Raw genomic sequence first — 18903 nt, 5'->3', positions numbered from 1 at the left:
ACTACCATCTCAGCGATCTCGACGGCGAGTACAGCCGCACAAAGTTCAAGTCTTGGTATAGTCAAATCAGGCTGGGGTGCCAACTTCACCTTCCCGAAAACAAAGCCAATCTCAATCTGTTCTTCGTGGCTTGTCACCTTGATTTAGGCTACGGCTGCTATTGCCTTGACCGATGCATCTGCGAAGATACAGAGTTCTCTTCTTAGAGCACCTGCGGTGGAGAATGATGTATATGGACGTGGTATCTGGAGTCCCTCCAGGTCTTGGAGTGATCGTTTCCATCTAGCCCATTCAGTCTCCATGTCTTTGGGTAGAGGTGTGTCCCAATCCTCTGCTTGCTTAGTCAGTTCTCTGAGTATTAGTCTTCCATGAACAGTGATGGGTGCAAGGAATCCTAGAGGATCGTAGAGGCTGTTCACGGTCGAAAGTATTCCTCTACGAGTGAATGGCTTCTGGTCATCTTCGATTTGAAACATGAAGGTGTCTGCGCGCATGTTCCAGAACAATCCAAGGCTACGTTGTATTGGCAGATCATCAACGAAGAGATCTAAGCTGTTTACGTCCTTGATGCGATCTTCAAATGGAAACGCTTCGATGACTGCTGGTCGATTTGAAGCAATTTTGTGTAGTCTGAGGTTAGAAGCTGCAAGCATCTTCTGTGCTCGCCGGAGGACGCTGATGGCCTCTTCCTCTGTGCTGAAGGACTTCAAAGCATCGTCAACATAAAACTCGCTGTCAATGAATCTTTTTGCATCACTGCCATAGTCGGCTTCTGCTTCCTTAGCTGCCCGTCGCAGACCATACACTGCAACGGCAGGTGAGGGACTATTCCCAAAAAGGTGAACCCGCATTCTGTAGTCTACGATGTCGGAGGTAGGGTCGTTGTTCCTGTACCACAGGAAGCAGAGAAAATCACGGTGGTCCTCCTTGACGAGAAAGCAGTGGAACATGTGCTCAATGTCGGCAGTGATCGCCACCTGTTCCTTCCTAAACCTCATAAGAACACCTAGCAGGCTATTATTAAGGTCGGGACCAGTGAGCAAGATATTGTTGAGCGACACTCCTTCATATGATGCACTGCTGTCGAAGACCACACGAATCCTATCCGGTTTCCTTGGATGATACACACCGAACAGGGGTAGGTACCAACACTCTTGTCCAGGCTGTAATGGCGGGGCGACTTCAGCGTGTGCCTTCTTGAACATCTTCTCCATAAACTCTAGAAAATCGGCTTTCATGTGTGGTCGTTTTCCAATGAGTGCTGGAGCGAGATAAGACGGTCAAAAACCTGCTTCCTGTTGTTAGGCAGACGTTGTCTCGGCGACCGAAAGGGTAAAGGTGCAACCCAACTTTTAGAACTGTCCTGATAGCACTCAGCTTCCATTATCTTCAGAAACTCTAGATCCTCCACGGATGGAGCGAGTCTATGGTTGTCGGGAGAACAAGTGAAGACAGTTTGCCCTAAGCAGACTCCACCAGGCGTCATTGAACCACGGATGGAGGTTGGTGCTGGAAGATGCTGAGGTCTAGACGCTTGACCAAATACTTCTTTCACTCTGATCTGGTTGTTGCATAGTTGAAGATAACTCATACGACCGTTCTCTAAGATGGCTGTTTTGTAGCTTCTCACCTCGTGCGTTCTGTGAGCACCTCGAAGGCAAACATCACCGATGACGACCCATCCAAGATCAAGCCTTTGCGCAAACGGTGCTTCTCCTGGGCCACTTATCTGTTCTCGGACCTTGTGTACTCGTAAGATGTCTCTGCCCAGTAAGAGGAGAATTTTGGCATCCGGATCTAAAGGCGGAATCTTTTCAGCGATGCGCTTCAGGTGGGCATGATGGTAGGCTGCTTCCGGCGTAGGAATCTCAGTGCGAACATTAGGTATTTGGTTGCACTCCAGGGGCCCGTTCTTCGTACGTCGCTAACTCAGTTAGCTGGATTTGATTGTTGACGATTTGGCATGATCTTGGATCGCTTGGTTCTTCGAAGCTCATCCTAGACTTGCTGTCATAGCAACAGGTCCGTAAGCTTAAACCTGCTCGGGAGCAGGCTTATTTCATGTAAACAGGATTAGATTGCATCTTTTTAAGCGGAGGTGATGTTTAAAGTCTGTCCCAGCCTCTGCTACTTTCCCACAAGAGTACCCTAATGTAAACCAGGGACAATAATAATGATTTAAAAATAAATTTGCAAATAACACTATAATGCCGTGTAGTGTCATAATATAGACACCGACAGTTTTACTCGGAGAGATTCATTCGTGAGGGAATAATTACGTAATATTTTTAATTGGAGTTTTACACACATGATGTACAGATGTCTATGCCATACATGCACTTGAACGATTTGAACCGCGACATATATTATGGGAGTGGCTTGATGAAGCGCAGGAGATGCAGATAACTTGATCTTGACCCTTAAGAAACTTTAATTAATGCTGTCAAATATGCTTCAAAGGTAAATTAGTTGCTAATTACAACATTGAAATAAAAAATTGAATGTACAAATAATAAAAATTGTGAATATAGCCTAAATAATTGGGTAATCATGTAAAAAAAATTTATTCGCTTGGCTGTTTCCTTATAAATGTCTAGAAATTCGTCAAGTTTTTCGTCAGGTGTCTTTTCTCATTCTATGATGTCATTACGTTGCTGTCTTGACTCCAGCCAGTCGCTGCATTGCTGATCAATGTTTCTACTATCGATACATATCCCCTTTTAAGCCAACACATGAACGCACAATTATCTCAGATAACTTAATCCAGCGATAATAATCATACACAACAGGTGTGTTTGAAGAACCCAATTAGCTGGATCATGATTAGCACGATGATATCATCTTGGATGTGTCATTTGATCTCGGATGTAATAAGCAACGTACGAAGAACGGGCCCCAGGAGTGTAGGCAGATGAATGCTTATTTTCCTGTCCACCGACTCCACAGTGTAACCGCTTGCTCTCCTCCCCGCCATCTCTGAACACCCTGCACAGGTCTTGAAGGTATACGAGTAGGGACTTCCAGAGATCTTAAAAACCTCAAAGAACTCTGATCGCGCCAAGGAGCGATTGCTTTGTTCGTCTAGTATGGCGTACATTCTCTTGGACTCCTTCCTGCAGCCGTTGGGGAACACACTGACAAGGCAGATCTTAGCACATGTTCTGGCACTCAATCCTTCACCACATACTTGAGTGCACGTTGACTTGACCTCCTGGATTTCTGTTTTGTCCTCCTCCCCGCCATCCTCTGAAGTGGAAGGGGACGACTTAGATTTCCAGGCAGGTGGGTAGGGGTGAAGTGCTGTCACATGAGCTGCACTCCCACACTCTGTACATTTTATCTCAGCAGTGCAATTCTTTGCATGATGGTCAGTGGAGGAGCAACAGCAAAAGCAGATGTAATGCTCTTTCAAAAGCTGTTTGCGATCATTTAAGCTCTTCTCACGGAAGCCTCTGCATTTCCTCAGAGGGTGGGGCTTTCTATGCAGAGGGCAGTGTTTGTTAGGATCAATACGTTCCATACTACACTCAGCCTTAGCAGTTCCTGAGACCTGCGTCTTGTGAACGTATACAGATGTTTTAGTAGGTTTCTCCCACTTACTCTTTCTCTCTGCTGGAGCTTGTGTGAAGAAGTTAAAACTTGGGTCAGTACGAGCCCTTGCCTCCGTGGCAATGAAATCTACCAACACGGAGAAAGGTGGAAAGCTAACTAAATGTTCCTGTTTGTATCTTGTGCCAAGGTAAAGCCACTTTTCTTGCATGTTGTATGGAAGTTTCTCAATAATAGGCTTAATACCTCTGGAGGTATCCAAATACGACAAGCCTGCAAGGTAGCCATCTTCTTTGGCCGCTTGTAGCTCTGACAACAGGTCGGCTAGATCCCTGAGTCTTTGTGGATCCTTCGTTGTAACCTTCGGAAAGTTTTCTAGCTTGTTGAACAAAGCCTGTTCGACAGCCTCTGGTGAGCCATATATTTCGTCGAGGCGTTCCCATGCCATACGCAATCCAGTTGTTGGATCCTTAATGTTAACTGTTTTAATTCTTCTTATTTGTTCTGTCGACTCTCTTCCTAGATACTTGGTGAGGAGGTCGAGTTCACCTGCAGCAGACAGGTCAAGGTCAGTGATAGCATTCAGGAACGATGTTTTCCAGGCCCAATAGTTCATTGGCTGGTCATCATATGCGGTTAGACCTGAAGTCACCAGGCTGCTACGAGCTAGGTATTTAATGAGATCTCCAGTGGATGTAGAATGGTCATAGCTAGCTCCATAAGGTGTCTTGTGAGCATGCTTGCGTGCAGGAGGTGAGGGATCCACTTTCACATTCTGTTGCAAACGACTCCCACCACCCTGAAGCACTGGGGAATAGTTAAGCACTTGATTGTAGCTTTGTTGTAGCGGCGCTCCACTGGTCTGAGGAGCTTGATGAACTTCATGTGGCATAATGTCTGCGGAAGCAGCAGCTTGATTTTGACTCGTGCTGAGTGGGTGAGGCGTTGAGAAGATAGCATCATTAAGTTGAGAATGCGGAGGATGCAGCGTCGGCGGAGCGTAATCACTACCTCTTCTGACTGATAAATCTCTGCTGCATAGGCTGGCTTGTACCGACACATAAGCGGCGACTCGCTGGTCTTTGACCGATTGAGGAACCTGGCTGCTAGCCTTACTGCATACTTCAAAACCCATATCTTGTAGACCAGCCACGAGGGCATTCGCCTCTGCTATGGCGGCATCCTTTTCTTTCTCATCATTTAAGGCATCAAGATTAGCTTGAACGCGGGCCTGCTCTACTTTAAGTTCGATTTCCTTCTGCGTGTGTGCTGCTCTAGCTTGCGCTGCTTCAGCATTCGCCTTTGCCATGGCAACAGCCATACTACTCTTCGAGCTGGACAATGAACCAGATGAACGACTGCTTCTTGAACGCACAGTATCAGACTGGATATCTTCGTTCCTCTTTCTACTGTTGCTATGTTGTGACATTGTGACTCACTGGGTTGTCAATAACAGGATAAGAAAGCTATTGTGTTGCTGACAGGGTGCTGTAGCATTAGCCACTTATCTCTGGGTATTAAGTTGCTCCGTAAGATGGCGATCCTTGTGACCCTCGTTAGCTGCGGAGCCGTCTTTTCACTGTCATGGACTATGCTCCATTCAGCTTAAACACTCCCAAGAATCCATAAAGTTTACTGGGAATATTGTGAAACTGTAATGCAATACAAATAAAATGTATATTAATATTAAATCCAAATACAAAGTGACAGAGAAAACAGCATGGATTATCTACACAGCGGTGATCTATATGAAAACGCAATCAGCAATCAGCAGTATGAACATAAAGCTAACTTAGCGGTCTCAATAATCTTACAAGGATGAAAATAGGCACTATCCCAATATTACATGATAAGAAATACTCACAGACGTTGCTTTGGCAAAAGAGAAGAGGAAAAAGTGATCGCCTGAGAAAAGGATGACCGGGAGAGCTTGCGCACTGCTGCAACTGACTACCGTACGGCGATCTACTTCCTGCTTCAAGACGTACACTGGTATTACGTTACTATAGTTACAGAAATAAACAGATCGCGCTGTACTGCTGAAACAAAACAAAAATACTTTTTTTTTCTCAAGCGGCATGACAGTGATGATTGACCATTATTGAAGACACCTGATGATAACAAGCAGAATCACCAAAGGAGAAAATCACAATTTTTAAGCCACCATCGTGGAGATGAGGGTTTGCTTTAGTTGGGCTCTTGACCCTTTACTATTTAAAATTAGATTTTGTTTGGGCTGTTGTAACAGCTAGTCAAGCAAAGAAAAATGATCAGGTGGTGTCGGTTATGGATTCACATAATCATTATTTGATCTGAATCACTGAACTCATTTAGAGCCCAATCTCTGAGTTAATTTATATTATTGATTACAGCAGCGCTGTAAAAAAAAGTTTGAGTCTATCTGACCATGGAAAATTTCTAATCTTGTCTATTTTTCTTAGCCAATCAGAATCATGCAACCTGAAGTAATGACGTAGTTATTTGACTCTGTTAAGGCTGGTTCACACTGTGCGATTTTGGCCAAGATTTGGTCGTCTGAGACAAATTTTGCAAATCCTAAAAGATTCCTATAATCCTAGCCTAAAATCTGTTGTCTTTGATCGCTAGTTTGACACAGCCGGTTAATGACCGTTGCGATCAAATTTTACCTCCGACGAAATTCTGGCAGTGTCAGAAGATTTGGCGCACAATCCTCCAGTGTGACATCTCCTACGACGAACGTCAAATTGTCTTCTTTTTTCAAGACAAGCCGTGATCAAAATTAACGATAGAGATGTCTTTGTTAGCCACCATTTCAGTCCCGCGTGTAATGCAGCTCACTGTCAACGAATGTGTATGTTTTGATGATGTAAAACTCCGGACAAGTTTTCATGTGCGCATCCGTTTTTAATGCGTTTTGACTGTCGTGCAGTCTGACATTAATGACAGCTGAGATCCCACAGTGTGACATGAGGATCATGTTCGTACAGTCTGACAAGTAACCATCGCAAAGGACTATTATAAATCGCACAGTGTGAACCCGGCTTTAGAGTATAATTGTTGTGGAAATGTGAATGTGCGCAGAGCGGCCTACGAACTCCCTGAGAGACTTGAAGCTGGCTTCTGCTGATGAAACTGCAAACTATTCTTTATTAAATTTTTCTTTAATTTATAATTTTTTTTTAAAACTTTGACTCCGGGTCTTTATTCAACATATCTGGTCTCAAGGGTCCTAAACTGTTTATCCCCAATAACTGAAAACCTCTAAACTAGGCGTCATCAGACCTAAACTAGTTGAAATCTTGTCAGACACCACAGAAAATTTTTCTCTAAATTCATCCTCTTGAATCTTTGCTGCTACAGCCATCAATCTACAGCCCTTTTAAGATACTTTTCTACTGTTATATAATTCTAAACCTGTAATTGTCTGTGATTTTAATATTGTTTGATTTCTGTGTTGCAGATTAAAGATTTGGGAAGATCCACTAAAGCAAATCTTATTATTTCAAGAATTCTTCCATAAATTGTCTCAGTGCAGTTGCTCCTTTTTTGATCTGAGAGCCAGAAACAACCGAGACCTGAGAGATTTCCTGCTGGATCTTTGCTCACATGTGAAGAACTATGAGACTCAAACAGGCAGGAGTTTCCTTCCAGCATTACAGTCAGTTTTCCAGTCACCTGATGTCTGGATCATAGATCTCTCACAGAGAAAGACCTCCGTCCTCCTGGAAGTGCTGAAACTCCAAACAGAGAAGAAACCAGTAGAGCTGAGAGGATGTTCAGAGGAAGAGAGTGAAATGAAGAGTTTCCTTCAGTGTGTGCCCTACATCTCACAGCTGAGGTAAGATATTGAACAGCCTCTTGCTCAACATGTTTTAAAAAAGCTGAGGTACCTGATATTCATGATGTTTTATTTTCTTCACCATTAAACATTTCTCTAGGAAGCCACTGATGATAAAAATATTTTTCTACACATCTTTTATTGGGTGTAATTTTGCTAAATTGCAATGCTGTTTTTAATACAGCAAATGATAATAAATTATTCAAAACACAATTCAATGCACACATGTACAGTAGGAAAAATACTACATTACAGACAGTATGTGTAAATTTATAAAAAGTTAATAAACTAGTCAAAAACTAAAAAGTCAATAACTAAAGATGTTTTGAAATTAAGATAAAAATAAATAAAAATGTGAAATACTCATAAAATACATTTGGGGAAAAAATATTATAAAGTGTTACTTATTTTGTCAGCATTTATGTGACTATAGCAAGCTGTGGCAGTTAATATTTTTTCCCATCAAAACTGTTGTGATCAATTTCAGTGTCAGATATATTGATTTTGAATCAGTTTACCCGTTTTTGATTAGGTATAATTTAATTTCCTTATTCAACTGTTGTTCTTCTGCAATGCTGGGACTCTGAAGCTTCAACTTTTACTGAACCTTTAAGAACAAGACTTGAGTTCAGTGTTATTCTGGTGTGTCTGAATCCAATATTAAATATCTGTAGTTATCAGAGTTGTAAATTAATTATTGTCATTTTATGTCTGATTTGATGCTCTCAAGTGTCTACAGTAATATGAGCTTAATACAAGAAACAACACACTGTCATTATTAATTTGTATAATTTGTCACATCATAGCTATAAGTTCTGTGATATCTCTATATATTCACATTTCCCATTTTCATTTTGTTACAGATTCTCTTATCTGAGTGAAAGTGTTAAAAACAGATTTCTTCTGAGACTCTTCATTAAAGCAGCAGAGACTGAGACACAGACAGGAGAGCAGATGATGAAACTGTTAACATCAGTCTGTGCCTATGAATATTTTCCTTATCAATGGGGTGACATAGATGCTTACAGGGATTTCCTGCTGGATCTTTACTCACATGTGAAGAACTATGAGACTCAAACAGGCAGGAGTTTCCTTCCAGCATTACAGTCAGTTTTCCAGTCACTTCATATCTGGATCATAGATCTCTCACAGAGAAAGACCTCCGTCCTCCTGGAAGTGCTGAAACTCCAAACAGAGAAGAAACCAGTAGATCTGAGAGGATGTTCAGAGGAAGAGAGTGAAATGATGAGTTTCCTTCAGTGTCTGCCCTACATCTCACAGCTGAGGTAAGATATTGTACAGCCTCTTGCTCAACATGTTTAAAAGCTGGAGTGTCTCTGTGTTCAATATATCAAAGGAGTTTAATATATACAGTGCAACTCATCAAAAAGCAGGATTATTGTCATTGATCTGTCACAGTCAGTGTCTCTGACCAACATCATCATCTGTGCTGTACCATCTACTGTACATCTGATTATGTTATTAAATATTACTAGAGTACATTTCAATACTTTTGAGGTCAGAATTTGCTCTTAATGAATGTGAAATCAAATTATTCAGCTAATTTAATTTTTGTTTTTTTATTTATTTTATTTATTTGACGTTTGGATGAAAAATGTGTAAAATTAGTTGAGAAAACCTGTAATTCTAAGGGTCATAAAAAAGCTGGAAAATAGTCATAAAAAAATGTATAAAATTAGACTGACTTTTATGTTTCAAGAAACGTCAACTAACATATGTGACTTCTGGTTATATGGTGTGCAGGTAAAACTTTATAATACCGTCATTAATGAATAACTACACAGGATCAAATGAGTAAAACTATTAACACCATTCACATTTTCTTCAGGAACTTTTAACATTCTAGTAAATTTTATTATCTAACAAGAAACTCTGAATAATGAATTACAAGCTAAACAGGCAAATTAGAGATTAATAACTACCATTATTAATTTTAATTATTCTACTGTCTAATTAAAACATCTACAAATGTATAAAACTGATCAGAGATCAGGTAAATCCCAATAAACACTTTTCAGCAGTTCTCAGTGCATCTGCATGATTCATGGGTTCACTTTATCATCGCCCTCTTTTTTTGAAACGTTTCGAAATAGTGATGATATAATGAAGCTTTGTTTACTGAAATCACATGACTTTGGCAGTTTGATACAAAAATCACTGAATCGAAACGAAAGATTCATGAAACTTCAGAGCTTTTTGAAGCAGCGTTTCGAAATTGGCCATCACTAGATATTCATGCTAACAATGAATGAGCAATGCTAACGCTAACACACTGTACATATCCACTACACCTAACAAACAAATGCACATTGTATCCCCTCATATCTTAAACACATAAAACACAATGCATTCAAACATTTACAAACATTGCACAAGTCCGCATATGCATGATATCAGTGTCAATAAACAGACCGTGTTAATGCTGCAACAATGAATGTGTGTGTTAGATATGGTGTATGTGCATACAGTCCAAACAAAGTAATGTGCATACAGTCAAAGTAATCCATACGACTCCAGGGGGTTAATAAAGGTCTTCTGAAGTGAAGCGATGTTTTTGTGAAAAATATCCATATTTATCACTTTATAAATTCAAATAACTAGCATTTCAATGCAGTTTTCCCCAGTGTTAATTATGCAAATGATAAATACATGCCTCTTGACCTCTAAATGCTATTACCAGTTGGGAAAAATGGGAAAGGCATTCAGTTGCTTCCAGGGATGGACTGGGACCAAAAATCGGCCCTGGCATTTTGGCCCAGACCGGCCCACCACCACATAAGATCACAAATACCACCCGTCCTCCCGCTTTGTTATATATATATATATATATATATATATATATATAATTTCATGACTATATAGTTATATATTACTAATTATGTAATTATTTTATTATTATTTTTTTTAAGTTGTTTACAACCAAGTCACCAAAATACGATGAATACACACTGAGCATAACCCAACACACAACAGTAAATCTATTAGTTTACATATTCTTATCACAATGTTAATTGTTGTTGGTGTGAGTGACTTATATCCAACAAGCTATGGTAAACAAGCTAGGTAACATTATAATCGCTAAAATAGCGGACTCACGGGAAAAAAATCATCAGTTATCATCTTTCTTTGTTGTTGTTGATATGACTAATTACTCAGCATTACTAATTACTCAGCACCGTCAGCATTAAAGAGAAAATAATCACTTAATCCGATGTTTTTGAATAAAACAGCACACCGCCGGCGGCGAAAGCGTCAACAGTCGCCCTTGCGGCCCTGCCAACAACGCTGTACTGTTCGTTCAAACCGCCGCCGCCGCCGTCAAGCGAGGAACTCTACATTCCAATTGGTTGCCGCCGAACCGCGTCATAGCTCATTACCATAAAGTTAACCTGATTTCAACTCTCCTCGCCGTTCTCACCGTCCAAGACGCGCCGCTCTCGCCGGGCTCTCACTGAAAATGAATGACTTCCTGTCACTTTGACGCTCTCGCCGCCGGCGGTGTGAACACACACCGTGCGTTCACACCGCCAGCGGCGAGAGCGTCAACATTCGCCTTATGCTGCGTTCACACCGAACGCGTCTGGGGCGTCTGAGGCGTCTGACTTACATGTTAAGTTAATGCAAACGCGTGTCTAGAGGTCCTGCAGCGCGAATCAAGCGTCTAGCGCGGCGCGAATCGGCCGTTGACGCGCGAATGGCGCGGCGCGAATTGAGCGTTCACGCGGCTGACGCGCGAATTGAGCGTCTGACGCCCAAACGCCCGAGTTGAAAAATCTGAACTTTGCCGTAAATTCGCGGCGCGTTAACCAATCAGGGACTCTGCTTTGGTAGTAACGTGTTTATGATGTGATCAGTGATGCCGGAGACCAGAACAAAGATGTCGCTGTGTGTAACGTTAGAGTTCTGTGATGTGTCATTATATTTTTATCGAGACAGGAATAAAAAGGACCTTGCCTGGAAGAGAATAAGCGAAGAAATCGGACAATCTGGTTAGTTGTAAAACTTTTTGCATGATTTTAGCCGTTGATACTAGCCCACCTTCTAGCTAGCAAAAGTCGGCCGGCATAACCGAGTTAAATTGCCGCTACAGGTTTCCAACTGACGAGATTATGTGTTTATTCAGAGGATCTGTGCAGAAAGAGATGAAAGCCCCTCCCATGACGCGAATTCGCGTCTGAACACACTTTGTTTAGACGCGCAAATTGAGCGAATTTTACGCGCGTCTGAAGCGTCTGACTTCAAAATGTTCAAGCGTCCAACTAGACGCGTCTGGCGCGAATTTGACGCCCCAGATGCGTTCGGTGTGAACGCAGCATAAAGTTAACCTGATTTCAACTCTCCTCGCCGCTCTCACCGTCCAAGACGCGCCGCTCTCGCCGGAGCTCGCCGCCGGCTCTCATTGAAAATGAATGACTAGCGTCACTTTGACGCTCTCGCCGCCGGCGGTGTGAACACACAGACAGTTACTGGAACTCATCTGTCTGTAGAACTGTTCTCTCCCGCCGGCGCCGCCGGACTTCTACAGAATCTACACACACGCGAGTGTGACATGTGCGGTGGACCAAACCACTGTGAGGCAAGGGAGGGGTGACTCAAAATGTATCTACTTAAAACGCCCGTTTGCGTTTGTATTGCTTTACCACTTACATAATTATTTTAAGTTTATATAATGTATGCACAATACTTAGCGTGGTTATTAATTATATTTTTTTGGGGGGACAGCACTCAGATAGGGGGGGTCCTGTCCCCCCCCCGCGATTTACGCCCCTGCTGCTACTGCCGAAAACATTTATGTCAATTTGACACATTTGGCAGCGTTTTTTTTTTTCTCTCACGCAGCTTCTCTGCACCTCCTTTGCGTTTCTTCTCAATGATCACACCGAAACTGCGTGTAGGCAGAAATCCTAGTGCTGTTCAAAGATATGATTGGGCCAGTCCATTTTGGCATTTTTGACTAAAGTGTTTTGGGCCAGCAGCCAAGTGTCAATTGAAAAAGTATTGGGCTGCCGATCTAGGCCTACCACTTTCATGGGCCAAGAGAATTTTCTTTTGCGGTCGGCGACCGTCGTCTCTTTTCTGGGAGACTGTTTTTCACTCACTTTTATCTGACACATCTGTTACAATCGATTCTTCTCCACTAGTCAGAAGTTAAACACTGCCTTCATGCTTACGTTATCAAAAAATTGGTTATTGTTTTAGATCATGTTAAATCTCTGTGGCTGGATGCAGTTTCCATTGACAGACTGATCGTCTACTGCAGGGGTGCCCACACTTTTTTTGCCTGATCTACTTTTTAAAATGATCAACTAAGGCTACGTCCACACGAAGCCGGAGCTTACCCTAAACCGATCTTTTTTTTTCCTCGTCTCAAAAAATATCTTCGTCCACACGAAACCGCTGAAACGACTCAAAACGATGTAGTATACATGCCAGACCATTATGTGGCGCTGTAATTCTGCCGCAGAAATGCACTTAAAGCAGCGAAGAAGACTTGGAGCATGTGCATAAACCTTGCGCGCTGAATACAAACTTTAGCAAAGCTTAGAAATAACACTTTATTTTGGTTCAGTAGCTTCTGCAGCACGAACACAAGCATGTAGAGTCGGCTATTGCTGTTGTTGGTGGTGTTTTGTGGTGTTAGCGCGTCTGACTAGGGTCGGCACGTGGGGTGATGACATCATCGTTTCAGAAAATATGCGGATTGCCCCGTCAACACCACAACGTCAAGCCGGCATTTTCAAATTTTTCCACTCTGGGACCCGGTTTCAAAAAATACCGGTTTCACCTTTCGAAAACGCCGGATCCGTGTGGACGAAACGCCTATCCGATAAAAAATTTGTGCGGTTTCACTGAAACGCGTCTCCGTGTGGACGAGGCCTAAATCAATGAGATCCGACCAGCAGCGTAGCCAGAAAAGTGACTCTGGGTGTGCATCAGAAAAACTGGGTGTGCCATATTTATTGTCCTATTAATGTGCAACCGGACAAAGTAAATTGTTGTAGGGGGGTCTGGGAGTATCCTCCCCCATTTTCGGGATTTTAACGACGGATTCTGGTGCACTCTGACAAGAAAATAATTGGAAAAAACAACATTTGCTTTAAGTAAAAACAAAACAAACAAAAAAATTATTGACGGCTGGGCATTGACACCAATTTCACCAGTGGATTTGATTTTGCTTCTGGTTTGATTTTGATTTGATTTCCTTGATTCATTATTGACTAATTTGGGGCCCATCAGGTACAGCAAATTTCCTCAAAGAAAAAAATCTCTCTCAACACTGTAAACTAGGGAACCACAGCTGGTAGCCTACATAACTATTATATTAAAGATTAATTTATTTGTAAGCTACTTGCATATAAATTACAGTTTTTATAATAACGTTATAATAAAAACAAAATTTTGACACTTTTATTTTTTTTTACTCATTTTTATATAGACCTAAACATTTAAATGGTGGCTGTCATAAAACAGATTTATACATTCAATATTTAAGCACATAAGCACAAATACAATGAATATGCAATAGTGCATATATTTAGCAAAATGCTTCTCTTGAAGTTCATTTTTGTAGCTGACTGAAGGGTTTTTGGACATTGAAGGGCTTTTCTGAGGTAAATGTGACGGTAAATTTCACATTATTACAATATGTTTTAATGACACCTTTCCACAGTTGAAACATGAACATGTAAGATGACATGATGCGGATTTTGGTAAGTTCTACTATATCTTTCAACATACCTTTGGATAGGGATGGGTATCGTTAAGGTTTTAACGGTATTACTACTCTTACCGATACTGCTTATCGATCCGGTACTTTAACGGTATTCTTATCGGTACTTTTTGTTCCCTTTCAGTCGGTCACGTTCGACGTACGTCAGTAGTGACCGACGAATTGGGATATCGCTTAGAGAGCCCTATCATCTTCGTGTAAACTAAAACAAGCCAATGGAATTGGCGTGCGATATTTGCATAATGCGCACCGCCCCCGTCAGGTGTATATAAATAGGAAGCAGATGCAATCGCACTCTGTCTTTCGCTTCGGAGCCATTTACTGGTGTCCTATTTAGAAGACTCCTTTCTTCGTGTGTTTTTTCGACTAAAACACTGCCTCAGAAGAGGATCTGCAGCGAGCTTCGGTGCTGGTGAAGAGGGCACGTGCAGCGAGGTCGCGAGTGTCTGAGGAGCCGAGCTATAAGCTCTAAACTGCTGTTTTCACAGCAACACAAAAGAGTGTGTGTGAGGTAGCGATTTGGGCCGGTTCCTCGGTGTGTCAGGGAGTGGTGTACCTGACACATTGCGTCGCTCCCTGGGTGCTTCAGCACGAGTGAGTTGACTTCCCCTTCTAAAAGAGCTTTACAGACGAACCCTGACAGTATGTCATTTCGTCTGTGCGTTACTGGGTGCGGTCGTTCCCTGGTCCCTGCTGATGGGCACAATCGCTGCATCTCGTGTTTGGGCGTTCAGCACGCTGAAGCAGCGTTTGTGGATGGTTCATGTTCCCATTGCGGGAACATGACTATCGCGGTGCTGAGGTCGAGGCTCTCCTTCCTGAAGTCTCAGGAAGCGGGAGTCCCCTCTCCTATGCCGCGTACGACCGTTTTTTCCGGCCCCGGGAACCGGAATGACGGTACGGCGCTGTATAGGGAGGGCGACCTGAGGATAACGGTCAGGGCTCCCCCGTCGAGCGGAAACGCTCCGCGGGCCCCTGCCCCCTCATCAGCACCGCAACCCATCCTGCCGCCGTTGGTTTCCGCTGGGCCCTCTTCGGACTGTCCAGCCCTTACCTTTGGTGCACCGGCGGAGGATCAGATGTCGATCGCTGCGTCGGAAGGCGAGTTTGAGTGTTCGGGGGAGGAAGATCCGGACGCGCTGCCGGCCTCCGGGACGGCGGCGTTGCCCGAATCGGATCCCGAACTCTCGGCTGTGCTCTCCCGGGCCGCCTTGTGTGTCGGGCTCGAGTGGAACCCTCCACCCTGTCCCGGCCCATCGCGGCTGGATGATTGGTACTTGGGGGGGGGTCGCGCTGGTCAGCCCCAGCGTCCCGCCCCAATGCCTTTCTTCCCGGAGGTGCACCACGAGGTGACCAGGTCTTGGCAGACACCGTATAGTGTTCGTTCGAGGCCTGGCCCCCCGTCCGCCTTCACCTCCCTGGACGGCGGGGCAGCCAGGGGGTACGCGAGGATCCCGCCAGTCGAGCGGTCTGTTGCGATGCAACTGTGTCCAACGGCCGCTGGCTGGCGTGGTGAGCCGGGTCTCCCGTCCCGGGCCTGTAAATTCTCAGCCGGTCTGACTGAGAAAGCTTACAGTTCCTGTGGGCAGGCTGCCTCTGCCCTGCATGCGATGGCGCTTTTGCAGGTCTACCTGGCAAAAGCGCTGTCGGAAATGCCCCAGGAAGGTCCTGACCAACAGCTGCTGGGGGAGCTGCGCGCTGCCACCGACCTCGCCCTCCGGGCGACGAAGGTGACAGCACGCGCCCTTGGTAGTCCAGCAACGCCATCTCTGGCTGACCGTGGCGGACATGCGGGATGCCGATAAGCAGAGGTTCCTAAATTCCCCCGTGTCCCCGGTCGGCCTATTCGGCGACGCGGTGGAGAGCTTCGCCCATCAGTTCTCCGCTGCACAGAAGCAGGCTGAGGCTATCAGTCACGTCATGCCACGGCGGTCCGCTGCTGCCTCCACCCAGCCGCCCGTGGCTCAGCCTCAGCCCGCTCGTCGCCGAGGGCGCCCGCCTGCATCGTCCTCCGCCCCTGCTAAGACGGCAAAGCAGCAGCCTACACCAGCCAGACAGCAGGGTGCCGGTCGCGGGCGTGGTGCCCAGCCCGTCTCCGCTAAGCCCGGTGGTAAGCGTAAGAGCAAAACACGGCACTGAGACGGGCAACCTGGAGGGGAAGGATCTTGCTCTTCGGGAGAGTTTTCCACCATCTCTCCCACCCCCGGAGGAGGGCCGGGGGGAATTTGTGTTTGTCTGTCCACCGCCGCTGGCTCTCCGGAGTCCAGCGGTACCCACTTTTTCACAAAAAGAGCAGTTTCCTCAAACTCCAGGTCACAACAAGGGGTGTCTGTCAGTGTGCCAGGCTCCGCCTCGCCGCTGACAGCTCCCTCCCCATTCGCCAGCAGGTGGCAGTGTGATGGTGCAGACCGCGTCCCGTGCGCTGTCTCCCATGCACACTGCTGCCTCGCAGAGTCTGACCCCACTCCGGGCCGCCCCCAAGCCGTCCGGGTCGGGCCCCTCTCTGCCTTGCTGCCCCACCCCCGGTGCGTCTGTGGTGCCTTTGGTCCTGCTGGCTCAGTGTCTGGAAGCGTGGAGCACGCTCCCCAGCCTGTCCAGTTGGCTCATTCGTACTATCAGACTCGGCTATGCGATTCAGTTCGCCCGGCGTCCCCCGGTCTTCAGGGCTGTCCACTTCACTCCGGTGTCGTTGGACAGTGCTCCTGTTCTCCGGGTGGAGATTGCTGTCCTCCTGGCGAAGGGTACAATCAAGCCGGTCCCTCCAGCCGATATGAAGTCGGGGTTTTACAGCCCCTACTTCATTGTACCGTAAAAGGGCGGTGGGCTACGGCCAATCCTGGACCGTCCCCAGGATTGGTTTGCAGCAATAGACCTGAAGGACGCGTACTTTCATGTCTCGATTCTGCCTCGACACAGACCCTTCCTAGGTCGGTCTGCGTTTGAGGGTCGGGCATGTCAGTACAAAGTCCTACCCGACATGGTTGTAGCTCCCAGCCGGTTGGGTCTTCAGGTCAACTGGGACAAGAGCAAACTCGCCCCCGGGTAGAGGATCTCTTGTTTCGGTCTCGAGCTAGACTCGGTCGCACGGACTGCGCGTCTCACCGAGGTGCGCGTCCAGTCGGTGTTGAACTGCCTGAGCTCGCTCAAGTGCAGGACAGCGGCTCCACTGAAAGATTTTCAGAGGCTCCTGGGGCATATGGCATCTGCAGCCGCGGTAACGCCGCTCGGATTGCTTCATATGAGACCGCTTCAACACTGGCTCCGCGGCCGGGTCCCGAGATGGGCGTGGCAGTGCGGCACGCTCCGTGTCCCCGTGACACCGAGCTGCCGTCGCACCCTTGTCCGGTGGTTGGACCCTTCGTTCCTGTGGGCCGGAGTACCCCTCGAACGAGTGTCCAGGCACGCTGTGGTCTCCACAGATGTCTCTGCCACGGGATGGGGGGCCACGTACAACGGGCATGCAGTGACAGGTCTTTGGACGGGGCCTCAGCTGCATTGGCATACCAATTGCCTCGAGTTGCTAGCGGTTCGTCTTGCGCTGGCCCGCTTCAAGGAGCTGTTGTCAGGCAAGCACGTTCTAGTCCGCTCACTAAGCACTGCGGCCGTTGCGTACACCTACCGTCAAGGTGGTCTACTCTTCCGTCGCATGTTGCAACTCGCCCGCCATCTCTTGTTGTGGAGTCAGAAGGATCTGAGGTCCCTTCGGGCCACTCGTGTCTCAGGTGTGCTCAACCGTGCAGCCGACGAGCTGTCACGGCAGCATCTACTTGCGGGCGAGTGGCGGCTCCACCCCCAGGCGGTCCAGCTGATTTGGCAGCGTTTCGGCGAGGCCCAGGTAGTCCTGTTTGCCTCCCCGGAAACTGCCCTCCGCCAGTGGTTTTATTCCCTGACCGGCGGCACGCTCGGCACGGATGCCCTGGCACACAGCTGGCCCCCGGGTCTGCGCAAACATGCGTTTCCCCCAGTGAGCCTTCTCGCACAACTCATGTGCAAGGGCAGGGAGGACGGGTAGCAGGTTCTGTTAGTGGCTCCGTACTGGCCCACTCGGACCTGATTCTCAGACCTCATTCTCCTCGCGACAGCACCTCCCTGGCCGATTCCTCTGAGGAAGGACCCCCTGACTCAGAGACGGGGCACCCTGTGGCACCCGCGTCCCGATCTGTGGAACCCCCACGTGTGGTCCCTGGACGGGATGCGGAGGTTCTGAGTGATCTCCCGCAAGCGGTCGTAGACACCATCACTTCCGCTAGAGCTCCTTCCACTAGGAATCTCTACGCGTTGAAGTGGAACCTGTTCGTCGAATGGTGCGCCTCTCGCCGAGAGGACCCCCGATCATGTTCGGTCGGATCCGTGCTTTCCTTTCTGCAAGATGGGTTGGAGCGAAGGCTGTCTCCCTCCACCCTCAAGGTGTATGTTGCCGCTATTGCCGCACATCACCATGCAGTTGAGGGTAAGTCCCTGGGGAAACACGATCTGATCGTCAGATTCCTGAGGGGGGCCAGGAGACTGAATCCTCCTCGCCCTTCCTCCGTACCCTCTTGGGATTTGACCCTGGTTCTCACAGCTCTCCGGGGTCATCCCTTCGAACCTTTGCAATCAGTCGACCTGAAACTAATGTCTCTTAAGACGGTTCTTCTGGTTGCATTGGCTTCCCTGAAGAGGGTAGGGGATCTGCATGCATTTTCGGTCGACGAAACGTGCCTAGAATTCGGGCCTGGTGCTTCTCACGTCATCCTGAGACCCCGGCCTGGATACGTGCCCAAGGTTCCTACCACTCCCTTCA

General features: G+C 46.4%; 1 protein-coding gene across 1 annotated transcript in view; it reads left to right on the top strand.

Annotated features, from left to right (window-relative positions):
- Nucleotides 1–18903, top strand: part of LOC137004159 (nucleotide-binding oligomerization domain-containing protein 1-like) — a 57117-nt gene that overhangs the window by 11530 nt on the left and 26684 nt on the right. The window contains exons 4-5 of the mRNA XM_067364363.1: nt 6992–7369; nt 8233–8655. Of these exons, the coding sequence (XP_067220464.1) occupies nt 6992–7369; nt 8233–8655 (801 nt within the window). The remainder of the gene's footprint in view (nt 1–6991; nt 7370–8232; nt 8656–18903) is intronic.

The sequence above is a fragment of the Chanodichthys erythropterus genome, chromosome 3 (genome assembly GCF_024489055.1).
Source record: "Chanodichthys erythropterus isolate Z2021 chromosome 3, ASM2448905v1, whole genome shotgun sequence".
NCBI lineage: Eukaryota > Metazoa > Chordata > Actinopteri > Cypriniformes > Xenocyprididae > Chanodichthys > Chanodichthys erythropterus.
The sequence above is the reverse complement of the archived record's forward strand: the minus strand, read 5'-3'. Positions and strand labels throughout refer to the sequence as shown.